This window comes from Babylonia areolata, chromosome 6 (assembly GCF_041734735.1).
Source record: "Babylonia areolata isolate BAREFJ2019XMU chromosome 6, ASM4173473v1, whole genome shotgun sequence".
Lineage (NCBI taxonomy): Eukaryota > Metazoa > Mollusca > Gastropoda > Neogastropoda > Buccinidae > Babylonia > Babylonia areolata.
The window spans coordinates 49663979-49684879 of record NC_134881.1 but is presented as its reverse complement, the minus strand read 5'-3'; the positions used below and the strand labels follow the sequence as shown (position 1 = coordinate 49684879).

General features: G+C 44.2%; 1 protein-coding gene across 5 annotated transcripts in view; it reads right to left on the bottom strand.

Annotated features, from left to right (window-relative positions):
- The window catches only part of LOC143283114 (anoctamin-1-like), a 358246-nt gene that overhangs the window by 120837 nt on the left and 216508 nt on the right, over nucleotides 1-20901 (bottom strand). For all 5 annotated transcript variants that reach the window (XM_076589234.1, XM_076589235.1, XM_076589232.1 and 2 more), the window contains 2 exons: nucleotides 20228-20437; nucleotides 12075-12223 (listed from right to left, as the gene is read on the bottom strand). In XM_076589234.1, coding sequence (XP_076445349.1) covers nucleotides 12075-12223; nucleotides 20228-20437 — 359 coding nt within the window. The remainder of the gene's footprint in view (nucleotides 1-12074; nucleotides 12224-20227; nucleotides 20438-20901) is intronic.

Sequence of the window (20901 nt, the reverse complement as noted above, 5' to 3'; positions counted from 1 at the left end):
AGAGGCTCGTCACAGGGAACGCATCGAGGGGCCTCCTCCCCCTTCAACAAGTAAGAATGAGTAAAAAAAGTGTGCCCCGTACGCAGTCTGCACAGCACAGATTCCTCCTTTCTGTTCTTCACCCCCGAAGGGAGGGTCTCTTTTAGGTCCGGACGGATCTGGAAGAGCTTGTTGTCCGTCTGGGTGTTCCACTTCTCTTGCCAAAGATCCTTAACGTAAGTATTGACCTTCCGCTTCATGTCTGTATAGGGTACCAAGGATCTGGACAATTCTTTCTTTACAGCGTTCCTGGCCAGCAGGTCCGCCCTTTCGTTACCACGAATGCCAACATGTCCGGGAACCCAGGCCAACACAACCTCGTATCCTTTCTTCGTTGCGAGAGTAAAAGTTTCATAAAATTCCAGCAGTTTGGGATGAGTGATATTCCTGCAGGCGATCGCCTCCAGGGCTGACAAGGAGTCGGAAAAGATCATGAATCTCTTCTGTTTGGAAGAGAGAACCATTTTTAACCCCAGGACCAGTGCGGTCAGTTCCGCGGTGTATACCGAGCTGTCAGACAGGATGTGTTCCGTTGAGGGCCGGTCAGGAAAGGCGGGACAGAACGCAGATGCGGCAACTCCGTCCTCTGACTTGGAACCGTCAGTGAAGATGCCTTGAAAAGTGGGGAATTTGTGGCACAGTTCCGAAAAGTAGGTTCTGTAGGCCAGAGAACTGGTGGTGTCCTTACGGTACGAGGCCAGATCGAATCGGACCTCAGGTGTTGTAAAGGTCCACGGGGGGCTGTCAGGGAACTTAGAGAAATCTGAGATGCCACAGACATCCAGATCGGCATTTTCCAAGTGCGGCTGAATGCGGAGTCCGAGAGGAGGTATGCAGTTTGGGTTGTCTGTAAATTTCTTATCGAAAGGGTTGTTGAATACAGCATCGTAAGCAGGGTTTGTAGGTTCCGAAAACAATTTCAAATAATAGTTCAGGGTCAGCTTCAGTCTGCGGTTGGAAAGAGGCGGTTCCCCCGCCTCTGCGTACAGGCTGTGCACAGGGGTGGTGCGGAAAGCACCTAAGCTGAGACGGAGCCCTTGGTGGTGTACAGGGTCCAACAGTTTCAGGTAGGACGGTCTGGCCGAGCCGTATACAACACTTCCATAATCCAGTTTGGACCGGACCAGGGCTCTGTAGAGGTGCAAGAGAGTCCTCTTATCAGCACCCCAGTTCGTGTGTGCCACAACTCGGATGATGTTCAGGGCTTTTAGGCAAGATATTTTCAGCTGTTTAATGTGGCTGAGAAAATTCAGCTTCTGATCGAAGACGACCCCTTGAAATCTGGCTTCCTTGACCGCCGGGATGGTGGATGTTCCCAGACGGATTTCAGGGTCCTGATAGAATTGGCGAAAATTATGAAAATGGATGCATTCAGTTTTGGAGGACGAAAATGTGAAGCCATTCTCCTCTGCCCAACACTGGATTTTGTTGACGCAGAGCTGAAGCCGTCGCTGGATGCTGGCGTACGTGCTGCCGGTTGCATATAAGGCAAAATCATCCACAAACAGCGAGCTGTCCGATCCTTTCTAAACGGATTGAACGATGTCATTAATTTTGATGCTGAACAGAGCCGGCGACAGGATGCTCCCCTGCGGGACACCCAGCTCCTGCTCGTGAATGTCGGACAGGGTGGTGCCGACTCTCACCTGGAATTGTCTGTCTTGTAAAAAATTGTGGATAAACTGAGGCAGGTGTCCTCGGAAGCCGAGCTTGTGCAAGTCGGAAAGAATACCAAATTTCCACGTGGTATCGTAAGCTTTCTCCAGGTCAAAAAATAAGGCCACCACATGTTGTTTGTTGACGAAAGCATTTCTTATCGTGGTTTCCAGACGAACCAGATGGTCAACGGTAGAGCGATGCTTGCGGAAACCGCACTGTTCTTTCGCCAGAAGGCCGTCGGTCTCTAGTTTCCACATCAGTCTACCGCTGACCATCTTCTCCATCAGTTTGCAGACGCAGCTGGTCAGTGCAATTGGGCGGTAGTTGGAGGGGTTCGAGGGGTCTTTTCCCGGTTTCGGCAGCGGGATTATGAGGGCTTTCCGCCAGGAGGGTGGAAAGAAGCCTGTGACCCAGATGTGGTTATAAACTTTAAGCAGGGTGTCCAGACAGGTTTGGGGAAGGTGCTTTAGGAGTTTATAATGGACCTCGTCCATTCCTGGACAGGAATCCGTACAGGTCTGAAGGGCAGATTTAAGTTCGTTCATTGTGAAAGGAAGGTTGTAATTCTCTGTGTTGTCGGAAAAGAAGTTACATGGTGTTTTTTCTGACAGGTTTTTGGTTTTAAGAAAGCGAGCAGATTTGTTAGCAGATCTCGAGTTCTGTTCTATTGTGGAGGCAAGCAAATTGGCAACTGCTTTCTTCTCTGTGACCAGAGCGTCTGAAAGTTTAAGATGGTGGAAGGTCGGGCATGCGTTTTTGCCCTTAATTCTTTTTAAAACCCTCCACACTTTCTTCTTGGGTGTGTTGGAGGTTAAGGAAGAGCAGAAATCTCTCCATGACTTCCTCTGGCTCTTTTTAAAAACATACCTGGCTTTTGCCCTCAGCTGTTGATGGGTTCGAACGCTATCGGACTCCGGTCTCCGAAAGACGCGTCGCTGCGCTCTCTTGCGAGACTTGCGGGCCTCCCGACATTCCGCGTTGAACCAGGGCGTTCTAGGGACCTGAGGCTTGGAGGTAGACGATGGGACTGCTGCTTTGGTGCAATCTAAAACGATCCGAGTCAGAGCGTCAGCAGGGTCCTTGCTTTTCAATACTGTTTCTTCCTGCAGCTCCGCTCTTATCTTGGTGGTAAAAAAACTCCAGTCTGCTTTGTCGTAGTACAGGCGGTCAGGCAGAGAGTCACCTTCTCCATCTGTGGGGCGGAAGACGACAGGAAAGTGGTCACTCCCGTGCAGATCGTCGTGCACTTTCCACTCGTAGTCCAGGACCAACGATGGATCGCAGACCGACAGATCTAAACACGAGAGCTTTCCAGAGGACAGATGCAGGTAAGTGGGAGACTTGTCGTTAAGACAGCACAAGTCCATGTCAGAGAGAAGGTTTTCTAAGAGAAGACCTCGGGCTGATGTCATCTCACTTCCCCAGAGCGTGCAGTGTCCGTTGAAGTCGCCCAACAGTAAAAACGGACGTGGGAGCTGGTCGACCAGGTTCATGAGGTCCTGCCTCAGAACACGGACGGAAGGGGGAAGGTAGAGAGAGCAGACAGTGATGGTTTTCTCGAGCGTGACTCTGACTGCCACCGCCTGTAAAGGGGTGCTTAAAAGAACTGTACTGTATAAAAGGGACTTTCGAATAAAAAGAGCGACACCTCCCGTCAACCCCTCTTGCTTCGGTTGAGCGGGTTTAAAAACGGAGTTAAAACCAGAGAGAGATAAAACCTTGCCATCTCTTTGCAGAGTCTCCTGCAGCGCCAGCACTGACGGTTTCAAAGCACGACAAAGCAGCTGAAGTTCCTGGAAATTGGCATAGAACCCCCGGATGTTCCAGTGGATCACTGCCATTAAAAAGGTTAAAAAAAAAAAAAAGTAAAGCAGCAGCCTAATCCATCGCTACCTCCTGCTCCTCTGCTTGCGGTGGCTCAAGGTCAGCTAAGATGCCGTATCTATTTTTTTAACTGGACTTTTCTGATTCCGACCAAGTCGGAAAATCCACGACCTCGGCTCTTCCCGATCCCGCCGAGGCCGCAACCCTCCCCTCCTTGAGTTTTGGAGGTAAGGGGGGTTTCTGGCCACTTCTGCCAGCCCGAGGGCCAGGCAGACGAGAGGCGGGGCGGACAACATGCCTCCGCCCGAGGCTTTCCACTCCCGCCCAGCAGCCCCTGAGGACTGCCGCACAGGATGGGAAGGGGTGGACACGGCGCCTCCACCCAAGGCCAACGGTTCCGACAAGGTAGGCACGTCGTCCGTCTGCGTCCCTGTGGACGTCGTCTGGACCGCGACGTCCACCATCCTGGGTCTGACGACAGAGGCATAAGACGCCTTAGGCGACGCGGCCTCCACCTGTTTCCTTGCCTCAAAGAACGATATCTTCTTTTCTGTCTTCACCTTCTGGATTTCCTTTTCTTTTCTCCAGGCGGGGCAGTCTTTCGATGAGGACGGGTGGCCGCCTCCGCAGTTGGCACAACGGGCTGGACTGACGCAATCGCCCTGGTGCGCCGCCTTTGAACAGGTGCCACACGCCTCTTCCTCCTTGCATCGGTCCCGCACGTGTCCAAATTTCTGGCATTTGAAACATCTTAGAGGGGACGGCACGTACAGGCCTACACTCACCATTAGGTATCTGACTCGAATGTCCCTGGGGACATTCGGGCAGCAGAAGGTGAGGAAAAAAGTGTTGGTCAGGACTCTGTCCGACCCCTTCTTCACTGTCACCCTGTACACGTCGGTCACTCCCTGAGAGGACAGCTCGCTCTTGATCTCAGCTTCAGACACTCCTCTCAACTCCGGGCATCTGATGACCCTCTTTGAGCAGTTGAGACCTTTGTGAGGGGAAACCCTCACCGCCCTATCCACAAAAGTGGTCGCCTTGAGCAGAAGCTGTGTCTGCCTTTTAGACTCTGTCTCCACTAAAAACGCTCCGCTCCTCAGCCTCTTGATGGATTTCAGCGATCCTGCCAGACACTGAAAGCCCTTCTGGATAGCGAAGGGGCTGAGAGCCGACAAGGGCTTGTCGACATCAGCGCCCTCCATCACAAGCCACGACAGCCAAAATCCAGAGGTCTCAATGACCTCCGAATCTGAGTCCGAATCGTCTTTTCCTTGTCTTCTTCTTTTTGCGAGTTTAGGGGGGTGTATTTGTTTAGAATTTATGTTTAAATAATTGTATATTCATCCCTCCCTTACCCACCCACCATGGGGTCCAACTTAGGGGCCAGGGTCAAGGGAACACCAGCTTGACCCCTTCCAGGTTTCGGGAGGGATATACGACCAACAGCCTAGCTCCGTGTTCCCCCCCGATCATGCCCAGCTCCCGGGGACAGAGAACCGAGCACTACGGGGGTTATCTTCGCTAGTCTCTAAACTGCCAGTCTTGACCCAGCCCCACGAAGGGGTAGCCGATTGACACACACGGGCCAATGTGTGCCGCCTGTCTTAGGAGAGGTCCGAGCCAAAGGAATGTGTTGAGAGCAGCGTGCTCTCTCAATCCCCAGGATCTCATTCCCCTCCATCACAGGTCGCGCCGCACGGCAAACACGGCGGGCCTGAAGAAGGCCGCAGAGAAAAGAGAATGTGGAAAAGAAGGCTTGATGGGGAGCTGAGGACAGAAAAGAGGCGGTAAAAAGAAGAATAGAGAATAGTGAAAGGGACAGTGGGTCACATTTAGTTTGGGCCTCACTCATGACCTGTTCGGCATGGGAAGCCCTATCAGGGGCATCAGTACAAAAACCACCACTTATTCCGCCTGAACAGCTACGATGGCTATGTAGGCTGTCAATTAAGACCTGGGACCAGAGCAGCAAAACCCCAAGAAGCACTGATGCCCCCGCCGACATAGCTCACTCGATCACTGGCCACTAAGCCTCCCGACCACGACAAGGTAGTGACCCTCCCGGGAGAGGGTCAAGAGAACACCAGCCTGACCCCCTCCAGGTTTCGGGAGGCTGAGTTGCATTTGATATTTACACCGGCCATGCAAGTCGCAGAGACACCACCATCAGTCTTGGGCATGAAGTCGTTCACATGTTGGCATCACCTTTCTACCATCAAAACAGGCACCTGTATTGATCGTTTTTTCACCAGTGTCCCCTTGATGACACACCTGGCCCGAGATGGGACATATGCCTGTGCCACTGTCAACGTCAACCGCAAGGGGTTACCAGAGGAGGTCAAGACTGCCAAGTTGAAAGAGAAGGGAAAATTGCTGCAGATGCAGAAGGGCTCACTGATGGCCACAGTCTACAAAAACAACCGTCAGATCTACCTTCTCAGCACCAACCAGCCACCAGGTATGACTTCAGCGGAGGACAAAGTGACGCCGACAGTCATCGTCAGCTACAACAAGTACATGGGTGGCATTGACAAGTCAGACCATTATCGGGCCTACTACCCTGTTGGTCATCAGAACAAGAAATGGTGGCGCTACATGTTCCATTCTCTGGTCAGCTTGTGCATTGTCCAGGCCTACCTAACCTGGGAAGTGTCACCTCATGACCCAGTGAACAAGACCTATGACCAATTGATGTTTCGCGCTGACATTGCAGAACAACTTCGTGCAGGATTCACCTCCAGAAAGCGCAAAGCAGGGCGCAGCAAAACAGTGCCAGATGCCCCCATTGCCTTGGCCAGCATCGACCATCACAAGTTAGAAAAGATCAAAGGGAGATGTAGGGTCTGTCGGCAGTGCATCAAAGACGGTCGCAGGACAGCAAAGGGACGAGGGGTAGAAACATCGTATATGTGTTCTTTCTGCCAGGTACCTCTCTGCTTCCACAGGAATGACTGTTTCCGTGACTATCATGGACAGAATGTGGCTCAACATTAGGACAAGCTAGCTTGTTTTTGTTTATGTGTATGTGTGTGCTTACCTGTAGTTTTGGTGACTCTGTGACACTTAGCAGTGACACTCTACTCACTATCCTTACTGTACAGTTATACATTGTGTGCATTTATAAACAGATCTGTACAAAGTGCTTAGAACAGTGACATAAGAGCAACATAGAACTGTGCTTGAAATTATCTCCAGCAACTCTTCAGTTGTGACAACTGACACTAGTTGTGCGACATTCTTTGGATTACCTGTGGGGACTGTACTGGCAGACAGGAGACAGATCATCTCAGGTAGGCCGCAGCTTCATTTCACAAATTAACGTGCATGTGCACGGAATAACTGCATGTTGGTGTGCTGTATTAGAATTGTCATCATTGCATGTGTCATATTTGGTGACATTTTGGTGACAGAGACACGACCTTTCACATCTAGACACACAGAATCTCGCTCACATGACAGAACAAAGCCTCATGACCATTCCTGCTAAATTTCATGACTCTAGAGGTTTATTCTTGGTTGTGGTGAAGTGTGAACCATACACACCCATTTTGAGGCTAAACTCACCAAAAGAATCAGAAATCTAGGGGAGTTTGGCCTCAGAGAATCTGAATACAAGAGGGTTAATGAGGTCTGGGGGAATTCCGTCGCTGCCAGGTGCCTTGCCTGATGTCAGGTTGTTAATGGCCTTGCTGAGTTCATCCTCAGTTGGCTCTGCGTCAAGTTCTTCCATGACCGGCATACACTTAATGGCATTGAGGGCTGAGTTGGACACCATGTTTTCTGTGGAGCAGAGGTTGGAGTAGTGTTCCACACATCTCTCCATCTGCTGGCTAGGATCGATGATTACTTCCCCAGTGGAGGATTTGAGGGGGGCAGTCTTGCTCTGTGTTGGTCCCAGTGCCTTCTTGATGCCACCATACATCCCTCGGATGTTGCCTCTTTCAGCAGCATTCTGTATCTCTTCGCTGAGCTCTGTCCAGTACTCATTTGCACATCGCCTGGCGTTGTGGGACTTTGCAGTTTTCTTCCCAATGGTGGCCATAGCAATGCGGTGCATGGTGTCTCGTAGCGTTTCCCATCTTTCTGTTGCAGAGTCTCTGGGCTGCAATGCATCGAATTCTCTCTCAAAGGCCTCTGCGAACTGTTCTACAAGGTCTGGCTGAGACATCTTGCTGATGTCAATGCAAGAGTTCCCTTGTTTCTTTGAGCAGTGGAACTTTTTTGGTTGCAATCTGATCTTGCAGCATACCAGAGTTGTCACAGTCTGCGCTGTGGTAAGAGCGAGTGTGGAGAAGGTTTTTGATGGCAGCTCGTCTTACTACGATCAGATCCAGTTGGTGCCAATGTTTTGAGTGCGGGTTCCTCCAGGAGACTTCGTGTTGGGGCTTCGTCTTGAAGAAGGAGTTAGCAATGCACAGTTCAAGGCAGGTACAAAACTCAAATAGTCGCTGTCCCTTCTAATTCATTTTCCCCACTCCAAAGGAACCGAGACAGGAGGGCCATGAATCGTTGTCTGCACCCACTCTGGCACTGAAGTTGCCCAGGAGAAAAAGTTGTTCTGTCCTGGGGATGTTCCTTATGGTTGATGCGAGATTTTCATAGAACTCATCCTTGGCGTCTGGAGAGGCGGACAGAGTTGGAGCATGTGCGCTGACGAGAGTGACATAGGCATCAGAGGTGTTGAGGCGGAGAGTCAGGAGTCGTTCTGAACCACCACTGCCTGGTTCGATCATGTTCAGCAGGCTGTTCCTGACTGCAAAGCCTACTCCGTGCTCTCTTGGGGCATCAGAGCTCTTTCCTTGCCAGAAGAAGGTATAGTCCCTCTCCTTTAGTGCTCCTGAGTCAGCCAGCTGTGTTTCCTGCAGAGTGGCAATGTCCACATTTAGTCTCTTCAGCTCGATGTTTATGACGGCCGTCTTTCTGGCGTCACCATGTCTTGCAGATCTTGGGAGAGCCCAGACATCATTGTCCAGACATTACAACAGGCCAGTTTCATTGTTCTTCTTTTTGCCTGGTGCGGAAATTAACGACCTGCTTGTCAGATATTCTCCTAATCTTCATACACCCATAGAAGAAGGCAGGTCGTGGCGGGACAGCACCTAACTGGCTGGGGGCTGCCCAGCTTGGGCGGATGGTAGCTGTCCAGTCGGATGCGAGGGTCCCTCCCACCGTCAAAAGCAACCCCTGGCGTCGGCTCTACGCCAATTGAGCGCTAACTTATAACCGGTAACTGTTGCTTCACGTGTTTTTCCGTTACGCTAGTGCTAGTAGCAAAGCTGGAGTGTCCTCTCCAGGTTGTAGGTGCAAGGTGTTTGTGGATGGACAGACGGATATAAGTCTGGGCAATGTAATATGAAAGACAAGCTGTTGCCCATGCAGCTTTTCCCCCCCTCTCCACCTCGCTGATAGATCCAAAGGAACAGCAAGGCTGTTACGTTTTGGTGCCAACGCGGCCGCAGGAGCTGCCAGAAAGTGACAAAGTTTGCCATCCAACCGCCTTAGGGGCCCCGCACCAGATTTTCTGTCAGGGTTTACTCCCTTAGCTAGGTGGCCGCAGGTAGCTCTCCAGAGCTGGCACCCTTTGATGGGTCATTTATTTCCACCAGGGTGTCTAGCCACCCTCCTCACCATCCTCCTGAGAGGACTGGTGGGGGTGCTGGTTTAGTCGCCAGCAATTCAACCCTGTGACAGGTAGTACTGGGATCCAGGTTACCAATAGCATATCTATCTGACCTGACTCATAAACGCATACTAAATATAAATCATTAAATAATTATTTATGCCTAAACATCAAAATCCATCATATCAATACAAGCACATCATATAATTACACTGTCGGGATTGACCATCCAAATGTAATCCTTCCTTTTTATCTATACTTTTTTCCTCATAGAACCCATACTAAGTTTTAATTGATTAATGAGTATTTGGACCAATGATGGACATTTTCCATATATTTATTGCCTCAGATACATATTTTGCAAGTGAAAGTATCATATCTTCATTTTCTGCCATCAGTATGCCGAACAAATATCTTCTCTGTGCTGGAGCTGTATTGAAAAGGGTACAATTTTTTTGCAGTTCATTGTATCTTTTGCAGTTGAATATGAAATGATTTTTATCTTCTGCGGTTTTGCCATACATTGGGCAAGATGTTGCTACGTCTGAATCGAACCATCTTCTGTTTGCATTCAGTCCAAGTGCTCTCCATCTGAGCCTCGCAAAGCAGATTTTATGCCATTTATTTGTTACGATCTTAATATACTTCTCTGAAATATTGATTTAAATGAATAGAACCATTTATACCTATCATTGCTCTCTATTTCTCTGTGCCAGTTTTGTTTGTAACATGCAGTAAGTCTATCTTTAAAGTCCAATACAAAGCCGCTCTCCTGCCCTACTCCTTGGCACATCCAAACAAGACCAAATCCATGTTCCATTAGTATTTTCTTGATGTGTTAATGTTTTCTTGAGAGAGAGAACACTGAACACTGAACACTTTAATGTCAATAGCTTTACAGCCCTAATGACATGGGGGTTCATAATACAAATAACAACATGCATCAATAGTAATAATATTGATGAAAACCAAAGCCAAAACGAAATCAATCAATCTGTGCAACAAAGTGCAGTTCGACCATCCATTCAAAGTAATGGCATGTAGTGAGAAATAAAAACAAAAACATATATAAATGTATAACATAAATATTTTCCATATGAGAATGACAACACAGATTTCACTTTTCACAATGAGCAACACCTGATACTATTTTATTATTGTTGAGTTTTTTTTCGTTGCATGTTATTCGCTTCTGCAATATATTTTGCAAGTGACTGTAGTGAATTTTCCTGATTTAGATTAAGCACTCCAAAAATATCTTCATTCTTTGCTGAATTTGTTTTAAATACAACACATTTTTCTCGAATATCGTCATAAGCTTTACAACTAAACAAAAAAATGTAATTCACCCTCCCTTGAATGACCGCACATCGGACAAGGGGAGAGTAACGAGGGCTCTTGAGAGAGAGAGAGAGAGAGAGAGAGACAGACAGAGAGAGAGAGAGAGAGAGAGAGAGAGACAACACTGAACACTTTAATGTCAATAGCTTTACAGCCCTAATGACATGGGGGTTCATAATACAAATAACAACATGCATCATAAATGTATAACATAAATATTTTCCATATGAGAATGACAACAAAGATTTCAATTTTCACAATGAACAACACCTGATACTATTTTATTATTGTTGTTGTTTTTTCATCGCATGTTATTTGCTTCGGCAATATATTTTGCAAGTGACTGTAGTGAAGTTTCCTGATTTAGATTAAGCACTCCAAAAATATCTTCATTCTTTGCTAAATTTGTTTTAAATACAACACATTTTTCTCGAATATCGTCATAAGCTTTACAACTAAACAAAAAATGTAATTCATCCTCCCTTAAATGACCGCACATCGGACAAGGGGAGAGTAACAAGGGCTCAGTCTGAAACCACTTTTCATAAGCATTCAAACCAATCGTTCTCGTTCTAAATCTGGCGAGACTTGTTCGGTGCCACTTGTTTGTCACGACTGTGATATATTTTTGTTTGAAATATACTTTTAAAACTATAAAACCATCTATATTTCTCAGTGCTTTCCATTTTACAGTGCCAATTCTGTTTATATGAAGCAATTAGCCTATCTTTGAATTATGAAACAAACCCTTCTACACATCCAACTCCCTGACACATCCACACAATTCCAAATCCATTTACAGTTAATGTCTTCTTTACAAAATATACACAATTTTCCTTCCCTCTCTCATGTTCATTTACTAACATTTCATACGCCTGCTTACATAATCTCGATGTGAGTAGCCTTATTAATTTTAACCAATATTTTATACATTTCACACATGATTTAATATATAATGGGTATCTACCACTTTCTCCATATAATACAGTATCTGAAGCATGTAATGGAACATTTAAAAAACAGTTTCAAATAGCTAATGTAATGTACTTTTTCCTAAATCTTTGATATCAGAAAGTTCCCAAATTTCGGCGCCGTATGTTATCACTGGTTCTATTTGAGTATTAAAAAGTTTTCCAAAATATGTATGAATCTATTGAGCTAATTAGAGAGAGAGAGAGGAGAGAGAGAGAGAGAGAGAGAGAGAGATTGAGTTTTCAAATCATCTGTGTGTAAGTAGAGAGACAGAAAGACAGAGACAGACAGAGAAAGAGAATGTGTGTGCGAGTGTGAGTGTGTGTGTGTGTGTGTGTGTGTGTGTGTGTGTGTGTGTGCATGCATGCGTATTGTTTTCAATTTCAGTGTGTGTCCGTGTTGCGAGTGTGCGTGCGTGCACGTGCATGTGTGCTTCTTTTATCTGAGGCAAATATACTGTCATAGTTAAAAGTGTTTTTCTTCTTCTCCTCCATCAAGCCAAACATGTGGTTTGTGTACTGTTGTGCTTTTATAACACAATATATGGCATAACAAAGTACAACAGTGTATAAAACAATTCTACATACATGTCATACAACAATGCAGGCTGTCTCACCTTCCTTTGAAGAAGGCGATGTAAAAAATTGAAGAGAAGTAGTTGACAAACTGCAGCAAGAACAACTTGATGGTGATGCTGTTGTCATATTCACTCTGAGTCCGCAGACATTCCCAGTCTGTCAACCAGAATGCCAGGTAACCATAGACCTGTACAAAGCATTGACTATATTACCATTGTTAGACAATCAAATCTCTTTACCCCCAACACTGCTTCTGAGTTACTCAAGGTGTCACTGCGTTCAGAAAAATACATGTACACTGCACATCTGCTAAACAGATGCCTGACCAGCAATGTAACCCAACATGCTTAAGCCCTCAGGGAAAATAGTAGGTAGTAAATCTGATATGCATAGTCAATTGTGAACTTCGTCGTATCAACTCTATCCGTCAGTGCCTTTCTGTTGAAACTACTAAAACTCTTATTTCTGCTTCTGTGCTGTCACGAATTGACAACTGTAATTCTTTTCTCATAGGCTGTCCACATAATATTCTTCAGCAAATTCAAAAACTTCAAAACAATGCTGCCCCTCTGACTATCAAGAGTCCCACATACTGATCACATTTCTCCTCACCTCCACACTCTACATTGGCTCCCCACTGAAGCAAGAATTAAATACAAAGTTGCGTGTCTCTGCTATTCTGCTTTCCACTCCGCAGGACCTACATATCTTTCTGACCTCATCAGTGTTTACACTCCCGGGAGAAATCTCCACTCTTCCTCTGACTGTTACCTTTCGAAAATTCCTCGTGTCAATACAAGAACCTATGGTGGACGCTCTTTCTTCTTTGCTGCTCCTCACATCTGGAACAATCTTCCTCATCATATTCGTGCATCTGATTCTATTTCTGCTTTTCGCTCATCACTAAAAACTCATCTTTTTAAAACCTATGTGTAAGCACCCTCAGCTTCCTTGTTTTCCAAAACCACCCATGTCAGCTCACTTTGGATGTATGTAGAGTGGGAGGGAAAGTGTGTGAGTGGGGGGCTAGGGGGGGAGGGGTTTTTTGAGAAAGAGTGGTCATGAATGTTTTATGTAACTTGTAACATTTTTCTTTCATCTAAAGTGCCCTGAGCTCTCAGAGAGAAAGGGTGCTATATAAATGTACATTATTATTAGTATTAGTATTATTATTAAAATGAAATAAAATGAAGTAAAATAAGATACAAAAATAAACAAATAGATAGGAAATTAACCCTTTCGCTGCCAGGGAAATAAGATTCAAGTGAAATATATTTGCCAGCGTTTTTTTTTCACAAAAAACAGGTATATATTTTTTTTAAATTCTGTGCTCTTTGTTATTGGAGAAAGACCCATAAATGTATACATTTTCAGACAGATAAATGAATAAAGAATACAAAACACATGATTTTTTTCCAATTTCATATATTTTCAGTGACATGCTCTTGTTTTGAAATCAGTTATTTGTTTTTTTTGCCACAGGGGGACATCACGAAACAAAGTCTTCATAGAATATGCCATGTAATGTCTATGTCTAACATCATGCAGATCCCAACAGTCAAGGAGCACATGTTTCATGGTGAGAGGCTCATCACAGGGAAAACATCGAGGGGCCTCCTCCCTCTTTAACATGTAAGAATGAGAAAAAGTGTGCCCTGTGCGCAGTCTGCACAGCACAGACTCCTCATTTCGATTCTTCACCACCAATGGGAGGATCTCTTTTAGGTCTGGACGAATATGAAACAGCTTTTTGTCTGTCTGGGTGTTCCACTCCTCTTGCCCAAGAACCTCAACCTTCTGCTTCATGTCTGTGTATGGTACGTCAGATCTCAATAATTTTTCCTTTACAGCATTCTTGGTCCGCCATTTTATTACCACAAATGCCAGCATGGCCAGTAACCAAGGCTAAAACAATGTCATACCCTTTTCTTGTTACAAGTGTACAAATTTCATAAAATTTCAGCAGTTTCGGTTGTGTCAGATTCCTGCAGGCAATCGCCTCCAGGGCTGACAGGGAGTCTGAAAAAATAATATATATAATTCTTGTGTTCTGCATGGAGAACCATTTCTTATGCCAGAACCAGTGCAGTCAGTTCCGCAGTGTACACTGAACTGTCTGACAGAATGTGTTTCATTAAGGGCTGGCCAGGAAAGGCAGGACTGCACACTGACAGATCTAGACACAAAAGCTTCCCAGAACAAAAGTGAAGATAAGTAGGTGATTTGTTGTTTAGACAACAAAAGTCCATATCTGAAAGAATGTTTTCTAAGAGAAGACGTCGGGATGATGTCACCTCACCACCCCAGAGTGGGGAGTGGCCGTTGAAGTCACCCAACAGCAAAAAAGGTTGTGGAAGCTGGTTGACAAGATTTATAAGGTTCTGCATAAGAACAGGAACAGAAGGAGGAAGATAAATAGAACAGACAGTAATAGCTTTAAGCAGCGTGACTCTTGCTGCCACCGCCTGTAAAGGTGTAAGAGAAACAGTACTCTATAAAAGTGACTTGTGTAAAAGCAAAGCAATACCTCCCGTCAATCCTGCTTGTGAAGATAAGGTCAAGATTTTTACACTTGCCATATCTAAATTTGGAGATGGACAGTTTTGCTATTAACAATATTGTATTGATTTCCTTTCTTTTTCCATCAGTCGGAATGTCCATTTTTGTTGTACCAAACAGAGCTACTTTTTCATCCATGGAAATCAGCGTATCGTAGCATGTGAGAATGAATTGTTTCACATGTTTCCAAAAGGAGGAAAGTTTGGGCAGGAGTAAAAGGCATGTTCAATGTAATCAGTTTCTTGGCACCAGTTACATCTATTTGTGTTCATTACACCCATTTTGGCAAGCAGAATATTTGTTGGGTAAATACTGTGTATGAATTTGAAGTAAAGTACCTCAGTCATGATTCTTTCGTACATTCACATGCTAATTTGAAGTAGTCGCTTATATTGATGTCCAGTTTATGTTTCCAAAACAGCTGCACATATTTCACGTTTTTGTTTTCAGGTGAATATTTTCCCGATTTGTTTATCTGACAAGGTATTGAGGTTCCCCTCTTTTGTTGCAATGTCGTTTGGATTTTCATCGTTGTGGACATCATTAGCTAGATGGAGTTTCCATGGTTGTAGGATCGAGTTTATTATGGCATTGTATTTGAAAAGAAAGTGCGGCCTCAATGTCTTTGTTGTCCACACTGAGAGGTACATTGTTTATCCACAGTTTCGTGGTTGGTTTTTCATCAGTCTGGTCTCTGATGGCAGAAGGATTTTTGTCCAGGAGAGAGACACATGCTCCCCTGAACAAGAACCCCTCCAAGAAGGGCTTGTCTCTGGTACAAGTATACGGATAAATCCGCTGCAGACCAGGTACGCACTGAGCACCACGGATTGTCTCACGCCCACAAACCGCTTCCGCAGCCACACATATATCATAAACTGTAGGCAGAGACGCATAGTCTGGCAGTGCACATGCTGTAACATAAACTAGGGCCACTGGCAGGGCCGGCAGTGCCACCACCATGGTGGATGAATCACTGAAAAACTCCTTTCCTATGAGATTTCTTTTGCATTCTCCACACAGAAGATGTTGTTTAGAGAAACACAATACACACCACAATACCTCACTCACAGACTGTACTGGTGAACATTGAACTGATGCCTTTAGTATATCACTTTCACAGTTTTTTAGCAAAAATGTATGGAACACAGATGATCGTGGTCTGCCGAAATCGGAGACCGGGCCGGAAGTTGAACAGAGCCATTTCTAAATCACTTAACCAGTAGAGTGCTTATAAGACATCAGCTGATGTCTTACAAAAAGTGTTGCCATAGTGCCTATAAGACGTCCACTGACGTCCTGCATATGTTCCGATTTTTCCTTCATTGGAGTCTCGTTCAATTCACATAAACAGACTCTGAACAGTTAGTTTGATGTGTCTGGATTATAAAACTATTTAAATGAACATACATCAGGTAGAAGACCCCTTTCTACTTGATAATAATTTGCTACCTGACCATGTAATACGTGCTTGGAAAAGGGGGTTGCATCATGTGCAAAAAAATGCATTGAAAACTGTGTCCAGTAAAGCAAATAGTCACAGTCAGCAGATTTACACAATTCTGATATGGACAGCTTTCGTGATGGAGAAGGATCTCTCTTGTCTGATGATTGGTTTGAAAATGAAGGTGATTGACGACGACAGTGACGAAACCAACAACCCATTTGATGGTAATTCAGTCTGTCCATCCAATCAGACAAGAGTTTTTGAACAAATGACAGAATACGTGCGGCAAGCATTGGAAGAAGAAGAAGAGAGGGAGAGGAGTGATGTAAGGCGATAGGTCGAATGCCAGCCAGAGGTCATCAAGGGGGCGTGACTTTTGGGAAAAGTGTACTCACATTTCAATGCAGACTGTAGGTAATCGACAACTGCCAATGCTCCACGATTTTCATGAAAAGCAGGGTTGAACCTGCACTGGACGTGAAACACATGCTTTTTGTTTTTAATGCTTTTTTTCCCCCGCTGAATCAGATGAATGACTTGTTTGAAGAGGTGGCAAGCCGGATGCACAGCAGTCACTTTAAATGGCCCACATGCAACTTGAAAGGAGTGAATGTCATCAAAGAACTTCACCCTGGTGAAGGTCTGACAATAAACGACCGGACTTCTCACAATTTGTTCTTGACAACGCCTTCATTCTTATTTAGAAAGGGATTTTCCTGAATAAGTTCCCATATGTGCATGCTTGTCAGCTGCAGCACGGATTGAAATTTACGTTTGGTTTGGTTACCTGGAGTTCATTGGTTTGTTGTGTCTGGAGTGCATCACTAACATGTGCGATTGTGCAGCAAGCATGTGGTTGTTATGTTTTGAAACACCACTCTGTGTGTGTGTGTGTGTGTGTGTGTGTGTGTGTGTGTGTGTGTGTGTGTGTGTGTGTGTGTGATTATAATTTTTATGTATTATGTTTCTTTTTGTTGTATTTAATGAAAGGCACACTAGAAATAAACTGTTATAATTATAATTATAATAATTATTAGAATCAGAAATGATAAAGTGATTTGAGGAATTGAATTGACGCCATTAGGAGGTATGTGCAACGAAAGCAATACCTCTAAAATAAAACAGTTTACTGATGATACAACATTAACTCTAAAAAATGAACAAGACATTCGGATAGCTACAGACATTGTATCACAGTTTGAAAAATGGTCAGGTCTGAAATTAAATAAAAGTAAATCAGACGGAATGTGGCTGGGGTCAAGAAAGCATGGAACAGGCAACATAAATAGCATTCCCATGAGACCTGACAGGCTGAAAATTCTGGGGATATATTTCTCAGCAGACAAAGAAATTTCGGAAATAGAAGAAAACTGGAAATCCAAAATCGAAAAAATAACCATGGTGATTAAACGATGGGAATGCTGAAACCCATCACTATACGGTAAAGTTATTTTGGCAAAGACGTTTTTGTTGTCACAGTTCTCTCACGTCCTGCAGGTATTAACACCATTAACACACTTATGTACAAGTTTTAATTATAAAAAAGCATTTGAAAAAAATAGAAAGAGGCGTCCTCAGCCTTGACAAAGAAGCTGGTGGCTTGAATATGATCAACATCGAACACCAGCAGCAAATGTTCCTGGTCAAATAGGCAGCTAGACTCCTCAGAGAGACAAAAGTGCATTGGAGCATTCTTGCAAGACATAATATGTCACCTTTCAAGGACAGTTATTGCAGTTTTAGCTGTAATATTTTACAAAAGACATTAAAAAGCTGGAAAAGGTTAAGTCATTCTTCTGGAGAGAGGTAAATAAAAGCAGTAGCTGTCCTTAACAAAGACAGACTGATAGAAAATATGAGAATGGAACCGCTATGGAACAATAAAAGTATAAAATACAAAGGGCCTTACACTTTCCCAAATGGAGCAAAAAAGGCATTCTTCTTGTGCAAGATCTTTTGCAGCATGGAAATTTAATGACATACAAAGAAGTAGAACGCAAACTGGACACTGACCCGGGCCTTTTTTTAATACAATGCCATCATAAATGCAATACCACAACAATGGAAACAGCATCTATCCAATGATGTCCACAAAGAGGATACCCCCAAAGACATTGCAGCAACAGAGGGATATCTCACTACGTTATCTAATAAACAAATCCGAAAACACTTTGCCCTCAAACAAAACTATGAAATATGTGCAACACAATTTTGGAAGCGCAAACTAGACATCAATATCAAAGATATTTCAACCTAGCTTATGAATGCACAAATTAATCCCATCTGAGAATACTTCATTTCAAATTTATCCACAACATTTACCCAATGAATATTCTGCTTGCAAAAATGGGGGTGTCAAACACAAACACATGCAACTGGTGTCAAGAAACTGATTACATTGAACACACCTCTTACTCCTGCCCCAAACTCTCCGACTTTTGGAAACATGCGTAACAGTTCACACTCTCCCATTACAATACGCTGATCCCCATGAATGAAAAAGTAGCGTTGTTTGGTACAATGAAAATGAATATCCCAGATCATGAAAAGAGAAAAAAATAAATACGATTCTGTCGATAGCAAAATTGTCCATTTCTAAATTCAAATGTGGTAAGTGTAAGAATCTGTATCTTATCTTTGAAACTGAGCTCAAATTATGTAAGATGTGATCTATGTCTATCAAGATAGCCGAGCACTTATATAAATCCACATACAACTCAAGTGGTAAAAACAAATGTACATATTCTTAAAGAACTTCCATAAAACTAATGCTTCCAGAGAGAGAGAGGGAGAGAGAGAGGGGGATGAGATTGTGTCTACCTCGCCTCTTTCAGACATTATGCAAGAAACTACCATGTTGCATGGCCTTGAAAATGTTTCAGCATGACAATGGTAAGAAGACAGATTACAAGGGGGAAAAGAGAGAAAAAAGACAGAATAAAGAGATGGGAAGAGAAAAAAAGAAAAAGAAAAAAAAAGAAGACAACAGAAAGGAGAAAAATGATGATGGAAGGAACAAGAAGAAACAAAAAGAAAAGAGAGAGAGAGAGAGAGAGAGAGAGAGAGAAAGAAAAAAAGTGGGAAAAAGCCTTCCAAGGATGCTGATACTACCCTGCTCATTTGCTGAAATTTTACGCATCCACTGATTTCTCATAAAAATAAAAAAATCAAATAAAATTTTAAAAAAATAATTTTAAAAAAAACCTAGTAGAAGGTGCATTCTAGTCCACTGAAGTACTTAACAAAAATAAACATGCTGTTTGTCTTTAACAAAGTCTGGGCATAAAGGGTGTAGTCTAGCGAAATCGCTGGACTAAAGTTCAGTCATTTTAGTCTCTGTTTAGAGTCCGACTTCATCAAAGTCTTCTACCATGCATACCAACTTTCGATGGATTGCCTTGGTCAAGACGTTTAGTCCGGACGTTTCTGTTTACACCCGCCCCATGAATACGACCCCAGGAGACCACACAACAGAGGAGACCCTGCCTACAGCTGTGTCACTTCAGTGGTGTTCAGTTTTGCCTGTTCTGATTCAATCTACACAGGACACCACCTACATACTAAGCCCTCTACTGATGACATTAATCACTGAGTCACAAAACCAAACTGAGTGAGCCCATCCAAAAAAGAAACCGTCACCACCTCCCTCCAACAACAACTCCCCACCAGTCTGCCGATATCAAAGACTTTGACAGAACTCAACCAAAGAATGGCAGTAGAGGGAGATCTAAGCTGAGGTCACCGTGAGAGCAGGCATGAAAGGACACAGACTCTGGGAAAATTTATTTTTCGTATTGATGAACGAGGATGACGATGAAGAGATTTAGGTTTGGGAGTGCAGAACAAGCCTGTTCTCTATACTTCCTTTCATAATATCTCCCAGCATTTACCAGGCCAAAGAGATAGACACTTGCAGTATTGGTCATGTGATCTGAGCGACATTACATAAGATGGATCTGTGAAGTGGATGATACTCAACTTTGTGATTCCATCTGAGTCAATAGCACTGCAAAACTCAGCTAATTCTGAACTCCTTGGTGGAAGATTGAGGGCTTTGAATCCTTGTTTTGGTGCACAATACCTGTCATACAACTACAGCAGAAATACAAACTACCTCATTCTGAAAAAGGCAGATGAAAACGGCTGACAACCTGAAAGACTTCTTGGATACAGCAACTCACTCACCACATTGAGCACAATGATGATAAGTAAATTGATGAGAGCAGCAGTTACAGTTGTGACCAGACTGGCATTCTTGTATACGAGGTTGACTGTAAGTGCAGTGATCTCACTGGAGTTGGCGTTCACCACATGGTCAGGCATCAGCTGAAGGGCAGCCAGCATGGAGACTCGGTAGGCAATGACCCCCATGACTGACACAATGGCCAGGCCAGCCTGTAACATACACATCATCTGTCAGTCCACACCATGACTGACACAATGGCCAGGCCAGCCTGCACTACACACACATCATTGTCATCTCTGAGATGAGATTCTAAAATTTCAAACTTTACTGAAAGATGCAGGTGGGTGGTATGCATCAGGGGGAAAGGGGCAAAGTGCTCTTAAACTTATCTTTTAAAAGAACACAGCTGAAAAGTATGCATAAATGGCTGAAGATCTTTTTCAAGAATAGTGTTGAAAAGTATGCCTAAGTGGTGGGGTACAGGGGCAGGGCCATGTTGGGGCATTCCTGAATTCAATAAAAAAAAAAAAAGGTTTAACTCTTTCCGGACGAAGGAATGCTCACGCAAGGAAGGAATGCTCACGCAAGGAATGGAATAGCATTCTCCGAAAGTAAAATTCCATCATGTGCTGTACACGTGATTTTGTGATTAGCCAAGCAGAGTGCGCTATTC